General features: G+C 42.0%; 1 protein-coding gene across 6 annotated transcripts in view; it reads right to left on the reverse strand.

Annotated features, from left to right (window-relative positions):
- The window catches only part of sox1a (SRY-box transcription factor 1a), a 92,814-nt gene that overhangs the window by 9,060 nt on the left and 62,899 nt on the right, over positions 1-20,855 (reverse strand). For 2 of the 6 annotated variants that reach the window (XR_006359928.1, XR_006359929.1), the window contains one exon: positions 5,859-5,910. The exons of 1 other annotated variant lie outside the window; for it this stretch is intronic. Coding sequence is in view for 3 of the 5 variants with exons in the window: in XM_044019116.1 (XP_043875051.1) it covers positions 5,890-5,910; positions 9,558-10,406 (870 nt within the window). In the remaining 2 variants the exon portion in view is untranslated. Of the gene's footprint in view, positions 1-5,858; positions 5,911-9,557; positions 12,043-20,855 lie in introns of those variants that run through there. 3 more of the 6 variants (XM_044019115.1, XM_044019114.1, XM_044019116.1) reach the window with 2 other exon arrangements.

A 20,855-nucleotide genomic window follows, 5' to 3' on the forward strand; every position in this document is an offset into this window, starting at 1 on the left:
TATTGACCACACTGGAAGACTCTATGTCCACTTTTTACATATGGTCATGCAACACCTGATGTGCAGTGTAACTTTTATGGAGAAAATTATGCCATTTACAGTACGTTGATGCTATTTTCTCATGTTTGGTGCAGCAGCTGAGCTGACAAAAATCAAAATGGGATCACGTTTCTTAGCAAGGTTGATCCCAGTAGAGTCTGCCAGTGATTTGATTTCATGCTGCAGATTTCAGAATCTCGTAAAAGAGGGAACCAATCACAAACCCGTGGTCCACTAGAGGCAGGCACTGAAGAGCAGCTTTCTTTCAGTTTGGCTGTTGCTTCCATTTTAGGAGACTTGCTCCACAGAGCTCCCCTGGACAAAAGTCGATACACAATACTAGATACCATCACTCCTAGAAAACTACAATAAGCACGTGTGTTGATATGTTTTTCATCATTCAGATCATTGGTCTGATTGGTTGTAAGTCTATCCAATTGTGTAGAGAGACATTTTCATCTACGTCTGTTGGTCACGCCTCTTGAAAGTGGAAGGTAAATACACGCTTTCCAGATGCAGCCTGGCATTAGGCTGAGGGACATTGGCATTAAGAGGTTGTCATCCAGAGTGATGAGCCAAGTGTGGAATCTGTACAAGTTAATACTGCATCACAGATATTTCTCATACAATTATTTGCATTTCAATTGTTAAACGTTGTGATGGGTAATAAAACTGATTGGAACAATCTTACTTTTTAGCACATAAAGGGCGGAGCTGGACAGCTGTTGTAAATGTCTGCTGTATTCAAGCAATGAACAAATAAGAAAATGCAAAATACCCCACTGCAAATATTTCTGAGAAAAAGTACTCCTTTCTGGCAGTAGTTATTCCACATATTCCACTGAGGAACCAGAGCAAGGGGGCCTGGGGATGGATCGGCCAATTTCTGGGGCAGAAGTCACCAAGGTGGTCAAATATCTCCACAGTGATTGAGATCCACCCTTGGTATCTCAAGGCAACATTGTGTGGTCATCAGGCCACTGTGCCAACAACCTGATTAAAGGGGTCCCCATGCCAATTACCAGCACATTTGAGAGTGTGGTGTTTACACTGGCTGGCTGTTCTCAGCTTCAGACTCAAAGCTCCTGGCACATTTTTGTCTGAACTATCTGAGTTCCAGAACTCTGCTGCTAGGGTTCTCACTCGGACCAAACCTTGGCAACACATCACCCCCACGCGGAAACAACTGCACTGGCTCCCTGTTAAGTTCCGGATCACCTTTAAGATTCTCCTCCTTTGCTACAAGTCTCTCCATTCACTTGCTCCACATTATCTGTCCGACCTCCTCCATGTGCACCACCCCTCCCGGAACCTGCGGTCTGCTGACCTCGGTCTCCTCTCCGTTCCCCACACCTGCAGGCAAACAGGGCCTTCAGTGTCACTGGTCCAACACTCTGGAACTCACTCCCTCTGGGTATTCGCCAGGCACCAACTCTGGAGTCATTTAAATCACGGTTGAAGCAACACTTGTTCCTGCATGTTTTTCCACCTGATTGTTTGTTTGTTAGTGTTTGTGTTTTGGATCTGTCTTCTGTTTTCTACTGTACAGCGACCTTGGGTTTCGTGAAAGGCGTTTTATAAATCTAAGTTATTATTATTATTATTGTTGTTCACACTCCTCAGCCTCCCTGGAAAGGTCTGTTCCAATATACTGGAGAGAAAGGGGTTTTGTGTATCTGGAGAAGACTTATGACCGTGTCTCCACATCCACCCCATACTCGTGATGGATGGCTTCTTGCTAAGTGCCATCGGGCAGCGTCTGATGTGGATGCTCAACCAGTCTGTTGTGGTGAAGAGGGAGCTAAATTGGAACCCATATGCTTATGAGCTTTGGATAATGACCAAAAGAACAAGATCACGAATAGGCTGCCGAAGTTAGTTTTCTCTGCAGGGTGCTGGGCTCAGCTGTAGAGTTAGGGTGAGGAGCTTTGGCATCCAGACGGGGCGATAGAGGAGTCAGCTGAGGTGGTTAGGGCATCCTTAAAAGCCTCCCCGGGGAGGTGTTTCGGGCATGTCCTTCTAGAGGGAGACCTCAGGGCCGACCAAGGACACGCTGGAGGGATTATATCTCTCGCCTGGCCTGGGAACACCTTGGGTACCCACAGCAGAGATGGGGGAAGAGACTGGGGAGAGGCCTGTCTGGGCTTTCTTGTTAAGGCTGCTGCCCCAGCAACCCATACGCAGATAAGTGGAACGATGACAATTGGCGTATTTCCACTGGCTCTACTCGCCTCGCCTTGCCTTGCTGCGGCACAGTTTAAGTAGCATTTCCACTAGCATGGTACCTGGTACCAGGTACTATCTTTAGTACCTGGTGCCAGGTACTATCTTTAGTACCTGGTGCCAGGTACTATATTTAGTACCTGCTCTAGTAAGGTTCCAAAAGAGTGGCCAGAGTACCATCACAGGAAGAGACATCCGACACAGAAATCAAGCCGAACAGTGTTGAACTGTAGATCAGTTTAAAGTACTTACACATAGGTTAATCTCCAACAATTAACAGGGAAATCTCTATGGAGTCTGGTGTATTTAAGGACAGCACCGCTGATCGCGAGGCATCACAGACTCTGCCGCTGCAATCTGTGGAGTAGGAGTCTCCGGAGAGGTAGAAATTAAGAAATCAAGCCGAACTGTAGATCAGTTAAAACTACTTAGCAATCTTAAAAACGTGGGTTAATCCCTGACAATTACCGAGGACATGTGTAAAATTTAACAGAGGAGTCTGGTCCGCGACCGGCATCACACTGCTGCTGTGTTTCAGACCAGTGATTGTGTCAGACGGAGTCTGTTCTCCAGTCATGGAGGAAGTACTGAACAAATATTTTAATTAATTTTTTCTAGTGATTTGATTCAATTACACTGAAAACAACTGCTTTACAAGTCACCACAGTTTTACACAGCCATGCTGTGATGACCCCGCCTATGTTGAAAAGGTACTTTTTTGTAGTGGAGATGAGACCTAAACCGTGCTGTGCCGAGGCGAGGCGAGTAGAGCCAGTGGAAATACGCCAAATGACTTTAACAGTGACACAAGGCTGTTTCCTATAATGAATTTGCAGCTTTTATCCACTACGCAGTACAGCACTGGTTTGTCTTGGGGCTTTGACCAGTGTGTCCCAAACTTTCTATGTGGGTACCCACTTTTTAAAGATCGCAAACACTCATGAACCAGCCCGCCCACTCCGCTCTGCATCGACAAACCGGCTCGCTGCCCCCTCACTGAGAGGATCGCAGAGGCACCCGCAGAACTCGAGACTGTTCACTGTCCTCGCTCCCAAATGGTGGAACGATCTCCCCATCGACATCCGGACAGCTGAAAGCCTCCACATCTTCCGACGCCGACTAAAAACACATTTCTTCCGACTCTACCTCGACTAAGACGACAAAAAAAAAAACTTGTACATCGCACTTATGACTAGCACTTCATAGTTTGTTCTACTTGAAGCTCTTACTTACTTCTAGCTCTTATTTGTACCCAAATGTTTAAATGCACTTTTGTAAGTCGCTTTGAATAAAAGCGTCTGCTAAATGACATGTAATGTAATGTAATGAACCAAAGCACAATATAAATAAGAGCAAATTTGTGCATCAGCAACACATTTTTAGTCATTTCTCTAACAATGTATTGTTTTTGAATTTGTGAATGAATGAAAGTAAGTAACAAGTAAGTCAATAATTTGTTTCACATGTTATGTTAAACATTAAGTATGTCTTCTTAAATTGGTTGGGAAAATTCTGCAAATTTGTTTGGGGACCCAAAAAACTATCTCCTCTAACCCATCTGTCTTTGGGAACAACTGGCCTACTGTGTAGACACCACAGTTACAGTAACACTGAAACAGGTTCCACTTAAATGGTAAAATGCCAGTTTCTGTCTTCTAAACAGATTTAAAGGTGTTGGATTATGTTGTTGGTGGATTCTGGACTCAAACTGGACTGATAAGTCTCCTTGTTTCAGTCACTGATGGACAGCAAGGCGATGCAGTAAACCGCAACCACCCCCCCACACACCTCCATCTTCTTCACATGTACTCTTTCTTTTTCTCCTCCTTCCTTTCGACAACAAAAAACATTGCCCAGCTCCTGTGGAGTGGCTGGTTTTGTGTGGTCCCAGCACTGCTCCGTGTTTTTCACCCCGGTCCCTCTCCCTCGCACCTGTGCTGCTCCCAGGTCCCTACAGGAATGCGCTGGGGCTTGTAATCGCCTTTGTGGGGGCCTTTGAGTTGTATACGGCTGACTGAAACTTCCCAACCTCACAGTGTGCTGGCCACTGAATGGAGGCTCAGCGTGGGGCGACTCTCCAACCCATGGCCGCTGCCAAATTCCTACAGTGGCACTCCACAATCACTCCCATGCAGACCCCGATATACCGCCAGGCAGGGGACAGGGAGTGTGTGTGTGTGTACTTGTATGTATACCTTTATGAGGACCAAAAAAAAAACATAGAAATCACAGGAAGCAAGTACATTTTGGGAAAGTGAGGTTATTTTGTCTGGGGTCAGGGTAAAGTTCTATGGAATGTGTTTAGGAAGGTTTCCATTAAAATGAAGTGCACATTTAAACTGAATTTTCAAAGATTCTGTTGAAGACAACGTGCATTTATCTGTGTTTATATCAACTGCCTGTAAAGTGAATATTGGAAGTTATTTCATATGGGTGACACAAAAAGGATATCGGATATCAAGGTGCAGTGTTTATTTCCTGCTTCACTTCATTATGGTAGTAATATCTGCTTCTTACACTATGTGGAGAAATGTTGTCATTAGGCCACACAAACCTCCCACTCACTGTATCTGCCAGACCAGTGATGTGGAAGTGAGAAGGACACTTTAGTCACATGATTTCTACCCGTCCTCTCTAACTCACTAAAACCACTTCCATGGCACTCCTTCACATCTACCTTTTATTGATGCTCCAACTTTTCTACCTCTCTCAAGAATATTACAAGACTTTTTTTTGACAATTTCTGTTCTACATTCAGTTGTTTACGTGTGAGTAGAAAATGCACATAAAAACAGGCAAATGGAAAAAGACCTTGTGAGTGTCCTCAATAAGACTGTTGTACATAAATGTAAAATAAAAATGTGTGTGTGTGTGTGTACTGTATTGGTTGCCTCTTTGGGATCTTTTCTGGCATAAACACTAACCTTGTCAGGACCATTAATCCTCTCAGAGATCAAAACCTGGTCCTAATGAGGCAGAACCTCATTTGAAGTTTAGGGTTAAGGTTTGAATTGTGGTTAGGTTAATGCTATAAGGTTAAGGGTTAGGCATTAACTGATTGTAGTTAAGGAATAGAGATAAGGCTTTGTTAAATCTGTCCAAATGGAAGTCAATGCAGTGCCCTAAGAAAAATAGCTGTGTGTGTGTGTGTGTGTGTGTGTGTGCGCGCACGTGTGAGACAAAAAAAATCTAAAGTCTGCATTTAAACCTAATCAAAGCATCCACTTTTCACATTTTGTCCCAGGCACGTCTTGGCTCTTTAATCACTTGATAACTTTTGTGATTTAAGCTGAACAATAAACCACTTTAAACAACATGCGTGGGCATGATTTTATAATTTATTATATTTTGAACATGGCCCATGGAAGCATGTATGCCAAAAAAATCAATTTGAGTAGTATTTCTGAAAGACAACAGACTTATATTCAGTAACTTTGTAGGAACTTGTTGAGTTTCCGTATTAAACATCTGTGTAAGTGTATGGTTATTGAAATAATGTATTTTTTTTTGGTTAATGTTTATGGGGATGGGGGTCATTTTTTGGTTCATTGTCTGTGCACACGACTGATTTTTAAAAATATATTTCAATATCTCACCTCTTAATGTCAGAAAACTTCAGTGCAGATGCTATTCCAACAACGGAGAATTCTGGAAAATGAAAAATAAAAAAGGAGGTGTTGGGTGAATGTTTATGGACAAAGTTTTGGAAATTAAAAAGCAGTAATTTCTTTCTCTTTTTTTATCGTGACTTTCAGTGTATTTGTCTGTGTCTCCGTGCATTCTAGGTCTGTGCTGAGAGAACAGCAGCGCGGTGGTGGTGGTGGTAGCTGTGGGTAGATAGAGCAGCACCGCAGGATTAAGAGGCAGCAAGATTGTTAAACATGTCAACGTGTAATTGCACGATAAGGCCCTTCCGAGGAATTCATTGGCCCAGTTGCTTTCTCTATTCCGCGCTAATCTCACCCGGCACATTCGCTCTGTTGCAATCTGTCTCCATAATCTTCTGTGACAGAGCGGGCGACGTGAGCAGCCTGCTTGGTAATTTTTTTTAGGGAAAAGTGTGATGGTGGGGGGGTGTGGGGAAATATGCAGAGGCGTGATAAAGTGACGCTAATTATCCCCATTTAGGACAGGGAGTGCAAGGGATCGGAGCTTTGCGCGCAGCCAGAGTGTACTGTGCTGTGCTGTGCTGGAGATGATGATGGCCTCCTACCACGGAATATATCGCTGGCTTCAAGATAAGAGTATCGCGCGGCAGGGAGATTTATTGGCCGGTTAGCTAAACACTCTTGCGCGCGCGCACACACACGCGCGCTGTACGCTTTTGCCCCTGCACACACGTCGCACCCTGCACTTACCACTGCTCCAAACCTCAAGGTGTAATTTATGCGGGTTAAATTTGCCAGAACTCTCCTCTTTTCTCGCGCGGCGATGCGCCGTGACGCGCTCCGCCTCCACGCGCTTTCAGCGCTTAATCCGCATCTCTTCACATCAACAGATAAGATTGAAACAGATGCAAAGCACGTGAGGAGGAGGACAATCCTCCAGCACCTCCTCACTCTCTCCCCCTCTCTCCCTCTACCATGCGGTGAAGTGCGGTGCGCAGAGAGAGAGAGAGAGAGAGAGAGATGTCTCGTTACATGCGGGTTTCTTTTATATTTCTGAATTAATTAACAGACATTGTTGCTGTGATTCCTTTCCACGCTCTAACCGCGAGGCCTTTTAAAGGTTTGTTTGACACAACATGCAAGTCTTCATTAGTGTGAGATGCGCCCTTTAACTATATGTATTTGAAAGCAATCGATTTTTTAAAAAAAAATTTAAAAAGAAAAAGGGCACTGCATTACCCCCCGCCCCCAATCCTAATCTATGTGTGTATTGATATTTGCTTTTATTTAATCACGAGGCCTACAGAGAATAACACAGTGTGTAATAATCTGAATGTCATATATAGTATATATATTACTTATTATCAGAGAAATAGGAAAAAAAAATATCCAAATCAACTAAAAATGTTGCGATTTTTTGATGAGCCATCACTAACCCATTAAAGAGCCAGTCAGTGAGTGTGATGGAAGCTTGGATCCAAGTCTGAGCAGCAATCTGAACAGTTTGGGAGTTTGAATTTGAAATGCACTTTTTGTGCAATGAGTGAAACGTTTTCTATTTCTTTAACTGATTCATTTTCAATAACAGATGGTTTATTTCTTTTGTTTGAGAAGGGCCAAATGAAGATTCAAATTTTCACTGGTTGTTGGATTCACCTTTCAGGAATAGATCAGGTGTCAGAAGTACAATTCAGTAAAAACAAACTCTCCTCCACTGCTTCTCTGCTTCTACAGCAAAAGCAGAATGACAGCTGTCATAAATTATTGTTAGACTTTAGTTCTGACATCAGAGTAACTGGGAAATAAAGCTACAGCAACTGAGATTTTTGTCATCGAGCTATAACATTTTATCCCATGGTTCTTACATTTTTTGTCTTCAAAGTTCAAACGATTAAAATATTAAAATGATTTAATGAGGATGATTTTAAGTCTGTTGGAGTCTTTCCCATTATGAAAGAAAATGACATATTATTATTAATCTTTTCAAATAGTTTGTAATCAAAAATTTCTCCCGAAAATATATTCATCCGTTTTAATGATTTTCTTAATTTGTAATATTCATTTATGAGTTTAAAAATTAGCCTAATAACATATATCCGTTTTTTTATTTAATCAAGCATTTTTTTTTTTTAATTCATCTACATTTTTGCTGAAGACAATTTCCTTATTTTAAAACGGATGTGATCGGATCAAGTGGAAGCTGCCGTAATGTTTTCCTTGGCAAAAAAAAAATGGAAATCAAATCCTGATCACAGTATCGAAGTAAGTTATACTAACTAGAATTCGAAAATATTAAATGCTTTTCTGCAATTTCTTTGAAACAGAGCCACGTTTCATGTAATTGCACTTCGTTCATGGCACTAACAGGTGGTTTGCCTTGTATGAGGCCTTTTCATCATCTGTATTACTCTGATTTTGTTTTGTAAAGAAAATGCTCAACAAAAAAACGAACTTGCAACTAATTAAATAAAAATAGAAAACGGCATGTATTTTTTATAATATTTGAATATGTTTTAGTCTTGTCACTGAAATATCAGCTAAACTAGCACTTGTATAATCCTTTCTATATATATATATATATATTCATATATATAGTCACATTATTAAGCGTTAAGCTAAAGAAACAATGCATCAGCTCCTGTACAAACTAGTTTTTACGCACAATTACGCACAAACAATTAAGGTGTTTAGAAAGCTCCTGGGGTTTGTGTCCAGCAGTGGTGAGAAAATTTGGATTCTTGACATGTTTTTATGTCATAAAATATAAAGAAATAATAATAAAAAAGACTTGACCGCTCTCTTAAGAATCAAAGCAACATCTTGTGAAATTTATTCAATTCTCCTTCATTGCAATATCAAGGCTTTTCCACTCGCGGAAAAACACGAAAAATTACAACAGCAGTTGCCCGTCATCCTTTGAAATATTAAAATTATTCACAATTTACAATAATTAAAGTGTTACAATAAAAAGAAATGCTTTCCAAGAATTAAGACACAGGCTTTTTCTGCCAATGAACACAAATTTTTAAAGGATGTGATTTTTTTTTCTTCTTCTTCTCCCCCATATCTTTTTTTAAAGCACTTTTCTTCTATGATTATGACACGTTTATCTCATTTTCAAATAAGTTACAAGAAAATGATGAGACAATTGAATCAAATACTCCCCCATGTGAACCTGCATGGCGTAAACCTCAACTAAGACTGTGAAGTGATGGACAAAAAAAGGTGATAGCACAATAACCAATATCTCAGCATATTATTCGTTATATAATTCCACTGGGTGGCTATTCAAAAAAAAAATAATAATAATATTAATAAAATAAAATAAAATGAAATTTAAAAAAAAGCCGAGAATAATATGTTATTTAGCCTTCATTTACAATATCATAAACATTCTGTACAAAATGCAGGTAGATCTCGGGAGCGGGGCGATTTAGAAAAGAGGTAAATATTTGGTCATGTGTTCGTTTGCAGTTTTCAATTATTCGGTGAGTTTTAAATGTGTGTTAGAGGGACCGTCCCGTTCACTCCAGCCGTGGCGCTCTGGTAATGCTGCGGCAAGGCATGGAGTCTACTTTGCATTGACGGGTCCCCGGGCTCTCCGGTGGGTAAATACATGCTTATCATCTCTCTCAAGTCTCCGGGGCAAGGACCCCGTGAGTGTGTGCTGCTGACGGGGGGGCTTACACTCGGCTCCGACTTCACCAGCGACCCTAACGTGCCCATGGCAGCAGCGGAGGAGGAGACTCCGGAGCCCTGGTGCTGCGTGTAGCTGATCCCGCCGTAGCCGGAGGGGGAAGCGTTCATGTAGCTCTGAGAGTTCGAGATGGGGCTGTACTGCAGCGCTGTCATGTCGTAGCGGTGCATGGGCTGCGGGTTGTGCGCGTGGTGGTGGTGAGCGTGGTGGTGGTGGTGATGCGCTCCGCTGCCCGGGTGCTGGCTGTAGGCGAGCTGAGCCTCCTGCATCATCGCCGCAGCCGCCGCGGCTGCAGCCACCTGCCCCGAGTACGCACCGTTCGCCCAGCCGTTCATGTGCGCGTAGCCGGAGCTGGCGGAGCCTCCGTGACCCCCGGGGCTCTCTAACCTCTGTCCGACCCCCGATGAACTCATACCGACCCCTAAACCAACTCCACCGCCCCCACTGGGCCCAGAAAGCAGCCCACTGGCGAGGGAATATTTGTCCTTTTTCAGCAGCGTCTTGGTCTTCCGTCTGGGCCGGTACTTGTAATCCGGATGCTCCTTCATGTGCATGGCTCGCAAACGCTTCGCCTCGTCGATGAAAGGGCGCTTCTCAGCCTCGGACATTAACTTCCACTCGGCGCCCAGCCGCTTGCTGATTTCGGAGTTGTGCATCTTGGGGTTTTCCTGTGCCATCTTTCTCCGCTGCCCACGGGACCACACCATGAAAGCGTTCATCGGTCTCTTCACCCGGTCCTGATTCGCTTTGGACCCGCCGTTCGACCCCGGTTGCCCCGTGTTCGTGTTGGTTTGGGGGCCGGGGGAATGCAGGTCAGTCTCCATCATCATGCTATACATTCACCTGCTGTTAAACTTCACCACTAACAGAGAAAAAGTCTATCTTACGATGAGTCAGGCGCGCACGAAGACTCGGTGCCCACAGGTCGACTGGGCTGTAAAACTGATATTCTAACCCCAAATGAATCAAACACGACACAAAAAAATAATCCGAGAAAGAATATAAAACGTTTTCCAACCAGTGTTTCGCGCTGTCTTCGCATGCGTTGGTTCACATCCACTGTGACAGAATGCGCATTGGAGCCACTTTCCCTATGTCGGAGTTGAGAAGTTGGTTAAAGCGGCGGCCATATGATGCGCACTGACAGCGGTTAAATGAGCCACAAGCGGCCAATGAGGCTCCAGCAGCAGAATGATTTGCATGGCGTTTGGTCAGGTGACTAGAAGACCGTGGAGGAAGAACACGGTGGAGGAGGGGGAGGATGAGGAGGAGGCAGAGAGGAGGGTCAATCCCACAAATAGCACAAGGCATTTGAAATTTCCAAACACCCTCTCAGAGACTTCAACTAAACAAAAATAACTAAGATTTGTTAGCAGCGGTGCGGCGGCCAAGCGGTGGGGGCAGACTGTGATTAGGATGAGTCAAACATCTCAACATATTTGAAATTATATAGTGGCCCATGGTTGGCGAATTTCCTTTAAAGACAGCTTCCACGCCAGGCAGCAGTTTCTCTTTATAACTGCGCTTAATTTAAAAGTAGGAAACCAGGTTATTCCCACATTCACCGTGCGCCATAGAACTACTGGCACAACTGTACTTTTACGCACAACTGTATTTTTACGCACTGGAATTACAACCACAATCTCATTCACTTTGAGGACATTTGATGCTCAGCCAGCACCTCAAAGTCTATTTCTTTCTTCCCCTGCAGGGATGTAATTAATGCAGGCTGCACTAGTGATAGTAATGTGTCAGAGAGGGAAATTACATGCACCTAAAGGCAGAGGACTAAAACTGTTGATTTATAAGAGGAGAAGCCATAAGGATGGCGAGACCAATAATGGCATGAAATTGCCGGGGCAAAGCGCCCTTATCGCCGTCTGCTGGTGATGGTGAATGAGTGAATGGCCAATGCCTGTGTATGCGCGCGGCTGAAGATGAAAGAAAACACCTCGTGCTGAAAAAAAAAAACACAACAAAAAAGTTTAATGTCCCTTATTTAAGGTGCAGTTGCGCAGCCCGTTTGAAAAGCAGGAGTGGGAAAAACGGTCCACGTGAATGCGCGCATATATAATCCAGATTTCACAGCTGACCTCCTCTGAAAAGCCCAATCAACCTCTAATTGAAAGGGAAAACGAAATACCACTTCCCGCGGCGAGACTAACGATTTAATCATTCCATCGTTCTTTGCTGTTTTTATTTTAATTAGAGCTTAGCTTGATACATCTCTCTGCTCGGGGCCCGAGGGACCGGGATCACACACACAGATACACACACGCGGACGGATCCACGCGTCTTTGGTAATGGGGTTAACGGGACATCACAATGGTCAATAAACCTTTCCAGTGGTCCAGGCCGCGTGCACGTGGTTTACGAGGCCCGAGAACGATGACAATATAACGATGATGACAACCCGGAGAGCTTATGACGCTGAACATGACATCAGAAAACAAACAACATACAGACAAACATGGACGATTGTGTTTAAAACAATATAACAGAAACAGTATCACAATTCATTTAAAATGGGCCTGTATTTTTAAATCTAAAAAAGACTGATTAATAAATAAATCAGATTTAATTAAACAAGTTATTATACATTCATGGAATATATATATAAATCCTTAATCTACTAAACTTAAAAAACACGTACAATTCATAATCAAACAATGAGATTTATATAATTTATTTTTCTTCTTCTTTCATAAATAAACGATAATAACGATCATGATTTCTCTAATAATTATTACTAATCGGGTTGTACATGGAGGATTAGTCTCTGCATTGACACTGAGACCGCGGTAAGTCCCTGTTTACTTTGCCTGACATCCTTCCATTAGTTTAACAAATCGCTTTTCAAAACCCGCCCGCTCCTTTGTGTGTGTGCGGCCTCCGCAGAACCGCGACCGCGGTGCGCGACTGGGGCCAAGGGTCAAAGCTGTTATCCAACACCCTCCCCACTTCCCACACAAAATTAAACAAATACAAAATAAGTGAATGGCGTCCAGGCATCTTTCTGCTCTCGCGCTCTCTCTCTCTCTCTCTCTCCCTCCCCTCATTTCATGCACAAAAGTTACAGGACACTATAAGATTCCCTTTTTTAATCTTTGAATATTTTATTAAACTGAACATTTTACTCGAGCTTCGTGGATGCGAGTTTGCGTGAGGAAAGAAAGGGAAACCTGGACACAAAAAAACGCACGTATTTAACGCACCTCAGGAGATAAAGCACCGGCTCTGAAGATTCAATCTACACACCCCTGAAATCAAATCTACACGTACACCCCCAGCCCCACATACACACGCACACACCTACCTCCTCCACCCCGCCCACTGACAAGTAAAAACACCTAAATACTACTGACAGCCACATTTTCATAATTCAGTAAATAACAGTATCCAGCATGCGTGATGCGACAGATAAAAAAAAAATAAGCACTCAGTGAACAGATCAGCAGATAATGTCATTTCGGAAAAATCACATTGAGCCACTGAGGTGATGGAAAAGCAACTGGTAGCAGCAGCAGCAGCAGCAGAGCCGCGCGCTCTGCAGCCAAAGCCCCATGTGGAGCTCACATGTCCCAAAATAAAACCACAGCCTGCAGCGACATACAAACACACACATTACGCTGCGCCGACACAGAAAACATGCACAATGAGCTGAGATTCGAATGCGTTTAAATCTACTTTACGGCACTATTTTCCCCGTCATTAATTTAGCAAGAAACAAAAACACACTTAAGTGCATCTACAGGTTAAAGATTTGCATAAATAGCTGCTTCTTTGCGCACGGAATGATCATATGCAAACTTACGCATGTTCCCCTCGTTCCCTCTGCTCCAGACCAAGTGGGCAGATTTCTCCCTTCATGCTCCTAAAGCCGTCCTAAACCCTGCAAAGCTTCATGTAAGACCGCTACTCCCACTACAGTGTGGCCGCTCTTGTGCCAAGGCCGTCCACACCCAGTGCCCAAACCCACTACTCTACACACACTGAGGGGCAGAGACAAGAAGAAATGACATTTATTATACACTCTCAAAAAGACAATTCCAACTTATTGTTTCTCTCCACGAAAAGGGGGCTTGCTTCTAACATAATGAAGCGTCTTTTGTGTGGCACAGAACAATACCAAACAAGTATTCTAATAAATAGCCACTTTTTATGGCTCTCCAGGATGAATGGGCTGGAGCAGCAGGGTTCTGAAAGGCAGCTGTGCTGCACTGGCAGAGAAGGAGGGGCGAGGGATTTGGCAAGGAGCCCCCACACCCCCCCTTTCCTTCACCTCCTCCTGCATACACTGACTCCCATTACTGATCCTGGAACAGAAAAGGATGCAAAGACAGGAGGGAGGAAGGAGGAGGAGGAGGAGGAGAGGGACTGACTTCGGAGACAGTTTTTAGTCCAGACATACACCGTTTCCCACAATAAGATCCCGGAATCAGCAAATACTGCCTCATACTGAGAAGTCTGCAGTGTCCGGTCAGATTTAGTTTATATGAAGCTGCACACACAGCTTGCAAGCATGTGGCTCTGACAGCTCTGACACACACACACACACACCTACATGAGACAGCTGGGCTACGTTAAAGGTTCAGCGTGTAACATTAAGGTGGCTTTCTTTGCAGCAATAGAATATGCCACACTATTAGGGTTGAGCAGATATGTTTCCCAGTAGCGGTGTCTGTCCAATATTGACTAAAATCATTGGAGCAGTTGAAGGAAAAAGAAAAAAAAGCAGTTGCCTTTTACTTAACACGGCAACACGCTGTAATGGAAGATGTCCACCGCCACCGTCATGTGACCACGAACGTTAGTCAGAGCTGAGAATGACTGCCACACAGTTGGAGCATTGTGTTTTTGAAATGGCTAATTATAGGTGGCAAAGGCATCAGCACAACTGTCTCATTAACAGCCAAATTGTTTAAAAGAGGTAAATATCAGACTCGGTTCAGAACAGGTAGTTTAAAATTGAAAGTTGCGATATTGCATCAGTATCTTTGAATGAAGGCCTTAAAGGCCTTGCTTAACAGAGGCTGCGATGGTGCGCTGCCAACAAAGATAAAGAAACATCTGCATGTGGAAGAACCTCATCAACTCAAGGATAATTTGACACGTTCCATAAGTGGAGGCCACCGCATTTCTCCTCACATGCTTGGGACTGGAAAGCAGAAAAAGTGTGTGTCTCACCACGAGACGTCACTAATTCCTACACACTAGACATTAAAATGTCTCTCTCTCCCACACACGCATATTTGCACAGCTATTCTTCTTAGGACACTGCGTTTGAACAGCCAAAACAGCCACAACCAGTTCATTCCTTACCTTAACCTTCAACCATAGCCCTAAACTTAACCAGTTGCTCAGAAATGAGGTTCTGCCTCATTAGGACCAGGTTTTGTTCTCCGTGAGGACTACTGGTCCCGATAAGATCAGAGTTTATGCCAGAAAATGTCCTGAAGAGGTAACAATAACAAGAACACACACACACGGTGTTGATTAGCTCACAGATTAGTTTCTTTCCTGTTTAACCTCCTGTCTCAACAGGATCAGGGCCAGGTTGAGCAGCTCCATCACTGTTGCCGGCTTCACAGCTGCCAGAGCCGACAGAAAACCCTGATTTAAAGTGTCTGTAGCTGGCAGGTGTCCTCACCGCTCCACGTGTCCTTGGGAGCCAAGGTGAAAAAATTGTGGGTGCTATGAAAGTAATTTCCTGGCTTTCTGTTCTACTGTTTACTAACAATGGATGGCAACAAATCAGACTCCTGGAGATGCTTCAGTACAGAAGTGATGATTCATTGTGGGATGATAACGACTTAGTGAGATTTAGAGGACAGGCGGTTGGAAAGCATTTGGTTGTTCACTTCCTAAAAACATCGGCAAACACATTTCACTTCAATTTAATTCATAGAGCAACCTCTTAAATGTGAACAGCAGGTTCTCTGACACACTCTGACACATGCAGGTTGCAAACCATTAGTGGGCGACAGGGATCCCCACAACATGTAACCCCTCCCCGTTAGATATTAGGCACAAGTTACAGGTCAGACCAAGTATATCATCCTGTTTTTTGCAGCACAGTTTATTTTATCACTTATTCCTTTACTTATTTTGTTGGTAAGTATTAAAATAGTCAAATAATTAATTTACTAAATGTGTTGTTATGTGCATAGTTCATAAATGTGCCTTAAACAATTTAAGAACAGCTAATTAATTAATACACATTTTTAAAAAAACATAGATGAACACACGTTAGGAAAACATCATTCATAACCAAATGCATCACTGGCTTATGACCATTGTTAATTTGAGATTTTAAGTCAAAATAAAATTGTGTTTTCAATGTGGAGCCCTTCTGCAGTATTTGTGTTGTCAAATCTATTTGAGCTTGTTGCGTTGCCTATTAGCTCTTGATTGCATTTCACTGAGCTCTCAGGGTCACTGTGATTTAGTCTTTTTCTTGTCTCGGACTCAATAAGCGAGTGTAGATAACCAAAGTTTTGCTTTACCGTCTGTCTGATGGAAAGACAGCCTCACTGTGGATTTAAACAACTTCTTTGTCCTGTCATTTCCAGTGATTCTCCCGAGATTACTCTGTCACTGTGGGAGATGTACTGCGCCAAATATAAAGCATGTGAGCGAGGAGATGGACTGAGAGTAAAAAAGGCTGATGTTGAAACAGTTGGGGAAGAGGAAGTGGTGAAAGAGACATGGTCAGGTTCAGACCTAAAAGCTTGGACTGAAGAGTGAGCCAAGTAGAAAAAGCATGAAAAGCTCAACAACACCGAGAAACAACAACAACAGCATATAATATCTATGACTTTTAGACTCTCTTTGTTTGAAGGTAATGCTGAAAAACTACACAGCAAAATTTCTTCTTCACAGTTAAAGAAATCCTTAAAGAGTTCATTCAACAGCAAACTTTCAGGACCAAATACTATTCACCCTGTAACTGTGTTAAATTGAACTCTTTTAGTCTTAAAGTAACTCTAAAAGAGTTTAAACAAACACTATTACACAGTGTTTCTAACTCGTCAGTTCATTTGAACACGTTTCCACAGTGTTTTATTGCTAAAATGCCACAAAACAGTTCAATGTAACTCTATTCCAGAGTATATTCAACTCCGTTAGTGTTGTATTACAATCAAAAGACTTTAATTGAACACAATTCCAGTGTGTTCAACTAATTTAGTTGTAAAATGCAAATAAAATAGCAAAACTGAACACCTTTCAAAAGCATATTCAACTCTTATGTGCTAAAATGCAACAAAACAAATACATTGTAAAACAATATCAAAACAGGACAGTAGCATAAATATATCTCTCTATATATAGATATATATATACAATGTATATATAGTTTAGGGTAATACTTCTGCATATTAAAAATACAAATGGAGTGTTTTACATGTTCGTATTTCGAACAGAAGAATCAGAAAGTGCAGGTTACATGGCTGCAAATCAAATCTTTGGAATATTTCAAGTTAGCAGTGGTTAACACGTGCGTTTGATCTACTCAAGATATTTTAGCAAATAACGTAATGCACAGTGTCATTATTGGTTGGAGAGCAGGATGGTAACTCCAAACTGCCAAACTAAAGGTGTCTCTTTTATTCTTTCTCTTTTTTGCAGGGTCTTTTGCTCTTCAAATGTGGGGCACTCTTGTCTACAAGCAATTTTTTTCTTTTGTTGCTCCGGGTGCTCTATTTTCATCTTCTTCTCTTGTTAGAATTGTAGGAGAAGAGCATATAAAGGCTTGATGGAGTGTTAAGTCAGAGACAGGATGACATGAACAAGTGAGAAGGAGAGTAAGGAAAAAAAGGGGGGAGAGGGAGAGAGGGAGAGGGAGAGACCAGGGAGGCCAATGTCAATCCCACAGCAAACAGCAGTGGATAATCATGGGCTTTAGGAAAACACTGTGTCCATAATGCTATTACCCAGGATTACCTACTCCAGCAGAGAAGGCGAGACACTCTTCACAGTGAGCCACAGACCTTTCAGATAATCATCTTATCACAGATGACAAACTCAGAAGAAACATCCTATTATTCAAGAGGGATGGAAAAAAAAAAACACTGCCTGTTTTGGATAAAGACATATTGTAAAGCCTGAATTATTCAAGTGAAAAAATATCATATTTTGAAATTAGTACGCCAGTCGCTTCCCCACTCTCTCCCTCTTTCGCTTTCATTCTCTCACTGTCTCTTTCTCCTGGGGCACTTTCTCCTTCTCCCGCAGGGCAATTAGAGACAAGATTTTATGCATTGTTCAGCTTATCAATTAGCCATAACACCTTCCCCTCTGATTGGCCTGTAATGAACGTAATGGTTTTAACAGTCAGGAGTTTCAACTCTTAGAGGTGCTGCGCTAATGGTGTCGCCACGGCGATGGAGTCACAGCTCTGTAGAAAAAACAAGCAAGCAGGAGGAGTGGGTGGAGGATGGGTTAGAGTGTGTGTCTGTGTGTGCGTGTTGGGAAGGGGGTGTAAGTCAGACTTCCCTAACATATCTCTAATTAGAGCTCACAGTCAGTCATTACTGATGTAATAGGGTGTAACACTAATGGCTATCAGGCAAAGTCCCCACAAACAACAGAGGGGGGCTCTTGTAAGGTGAGAGGAGCAGAACATCTATGGAGGAGGGTTAAAAAAAAATCCTGAGATTATGATGAGGAGATGGGGTGAAATGGAAAGTTGCTGTGTGTGTGTGTGTGTGTGTGTGTGTGTTATACCTTCCACAAAGCCTCGTATCAGATAAGGTTTTTAAGTGCAGTCGTCAGACAAGGTCAGGGCCCATTAATGGAAAATCTTTCTTGATGGTGAAATCTGTCATGTTAGACATCGGCCAGATATAGAGATGGACAAGACAACAAAGATGGGTAAAAATTAAGGAGGTATGAGCGGCTGCCTGGTTCAGGGGAGGCTGAAGGCGGACAGAGAGCCGCAGGGAGGGAGACTGACTCGTGGTTAAGCACTTTCAGTATACTATATATTATATAGTATATCTGTAGCCCATTCAGCCATAGTGATGCATGTTTTCACATGTGTTAGTCTCAAGCAAAAAGAAATGTCAGAGGTAAAAATAAGGAAGATGGGAGATTCAACAACCTGGTAAAGAGAGATATGAATTCTCTGTCAGATGCAGGGAAAGAGACCCAAAGTAGCGCTTTGTGCATCGTCAGTTCATCTATTTCATATTTTCTCGTTGTTTTCCAGACCTTGAAATGATGATGTTGGAAAAAGATTCTTTGTTATATGAAGCAACAAAACAACATAAATCAATACATAAATGAAGTACTTAAACCAATAAATTGATAACATAATAGTCTAATCTTATAAATCGATAGTAATCGATAAATCACTTAATCATTGCAGCCCTAGATCTTGTGAGTGACGTTATACATATGCGTTTCAGTTCAGTGATAACATGGTGATGATATGCTAATAAGAGTCATACTTTGGTGGTACTTTATTATTTTGTTTGTGATGTGGTAAAAATTTAACAAAACGGGTAGATGAGCATTTTTCAACCCCAATTCATATCTTATACACATAAACGTATAAACGTATTGTGTTTATAGTGAATGGAGGATGACATTTCCCAAACTAAACAAACCAAACAAACTGAACTAAACAAACTATATACAAAGTATGTTTGAAAAAAAAAAATACCACCAATTATTCAGTGGTCAATACAAGCTAAGAGGAACATACGTATTTGAAACAACAAAGATACAAGTAAATATTTAAAATAAATCATCTGTTGGTCAGTGGGTTCAAAGTTCTGAAATTGATCAAACCTGCAGAAAAGCATACGAATGATTTTGTGTCGCAGTATTATCAGAAATGAAGTTAATGGAAATATGTTCAAATCAGTATTGACCCTGGTTAACATAGTTTATTCATTGTTGTTGTTTATGTTGGAGCAATAGCACTGTTTTTGCAAAAATGATGGTATTTATTTGAAAGGTAATATCTGTAGCTTAGCCTCCACTCCTTTTATCAATAGTATATTAATGATACTGTATATTCCATACGGCGTATCTTCTACATCTATGACTGCATATAACCAAGTCCATAGCGTCTACGATGTCATTATGTAAATGTCCTTGAGAATTTACTTTCCCAAGAAATGAGAATCACTGTAATGCAGTAACATTTAACCCCAATTATAAACTGCTTATTCACAGGTTCAGGTCTTTAATGTGGATGTGGTGAAGAAGAAAGCGGCAGTAATTATTTATTTGCTGTGTGGGAAGAAGTCAATTCAGCCGCTGTTTTTGAACGTTTCGTCTCGTCTAATGATCTCCATGTGCACATGATGATGTTTGCTCACTACACACATGGAACTGCAGAAGGCTTCTTCTGCAGAAGGCAACTACACAGTTAATACTTTAATGGTCATGATAAAATGTGGGAAGTGGACGGTCAGCACCACATCTTCTGGAAATCCCGATAAACCAAAATGCTGTACGAGTGATTTTCAGTTGACTGACGCAAGTATTTCTATTATGCTAAAAAAAAAGATTTCTCGACACTAGTGGTGCAATGGATAATGCATCTATGGTTCAGAAGATGCTGGTTAGCTTGGATCAAGTCTATATCTAGTGAATTGCCAAGAAGTTTCATCTGCACTCAAATGTAAAGTACAATATGGTCAATGGTTGAATGAATGTCTGGTTACTTTGCTTCTGTAGTTTTATGGCTTGTCTGAATGCACTCGATTAAATAAAGAATAGCAATTTAAAATGCATTATATAACCTTTGATGAATGTTTTAACCACAATGTGATCCGAGGTCATTGTCTAAATTAGTCCTCTCTGAGCTAAACAACATGAATTAACTCATTTTATTAACACATTTATTCATGGAGGAAACAGGTTGTATGAATTCTATGAGTGAGTTGCATTACGAAAAAGCTTCACTGAATTAACCGTCAGAAATGCCGTTGTAATATGAATCGCCTGTCTATGAAAACATCATCATTTGTAACGTGTGTTCTTCTTTGGCTCTGGATTTGGCCTTGGCATATTATAAAGTATTCAATCAATCAATCGTCACATTCATACATACGTTCACACACGGAGAAATCACTTTATCAAAACATGCAGTAAAGCACAGGCACACATGCATTCATTCTCCCATGGTAGTTAATGGAGTGCATGCAACGCCACGGAGGATCTTCAGTTGAACCTTGGAGGGAATATTGTATGTGTATCCTATTGTGCGCCTCCACTAACAACAGTGGTAGAGGCTTGGCCTTTGAGTGAGCTGCAGGACTTCAGGGGGGTCT

Source organism: Solea senegalensis, linkage group LG2 (assembly GCF_019176455.1).
Source record: "Solea senegalensis isolate Sse05_10M linkage group LG2, IFAPA_SoseM_1, whole genome shotgun sequence".
Classification (NCBI taxonomy): domain Eukaryota; kingdom Metazoa; phylum Chordata; class Actinopteri; order Pleuronectiformes; family Soleidae; genus Solea; species Solea senegalensis.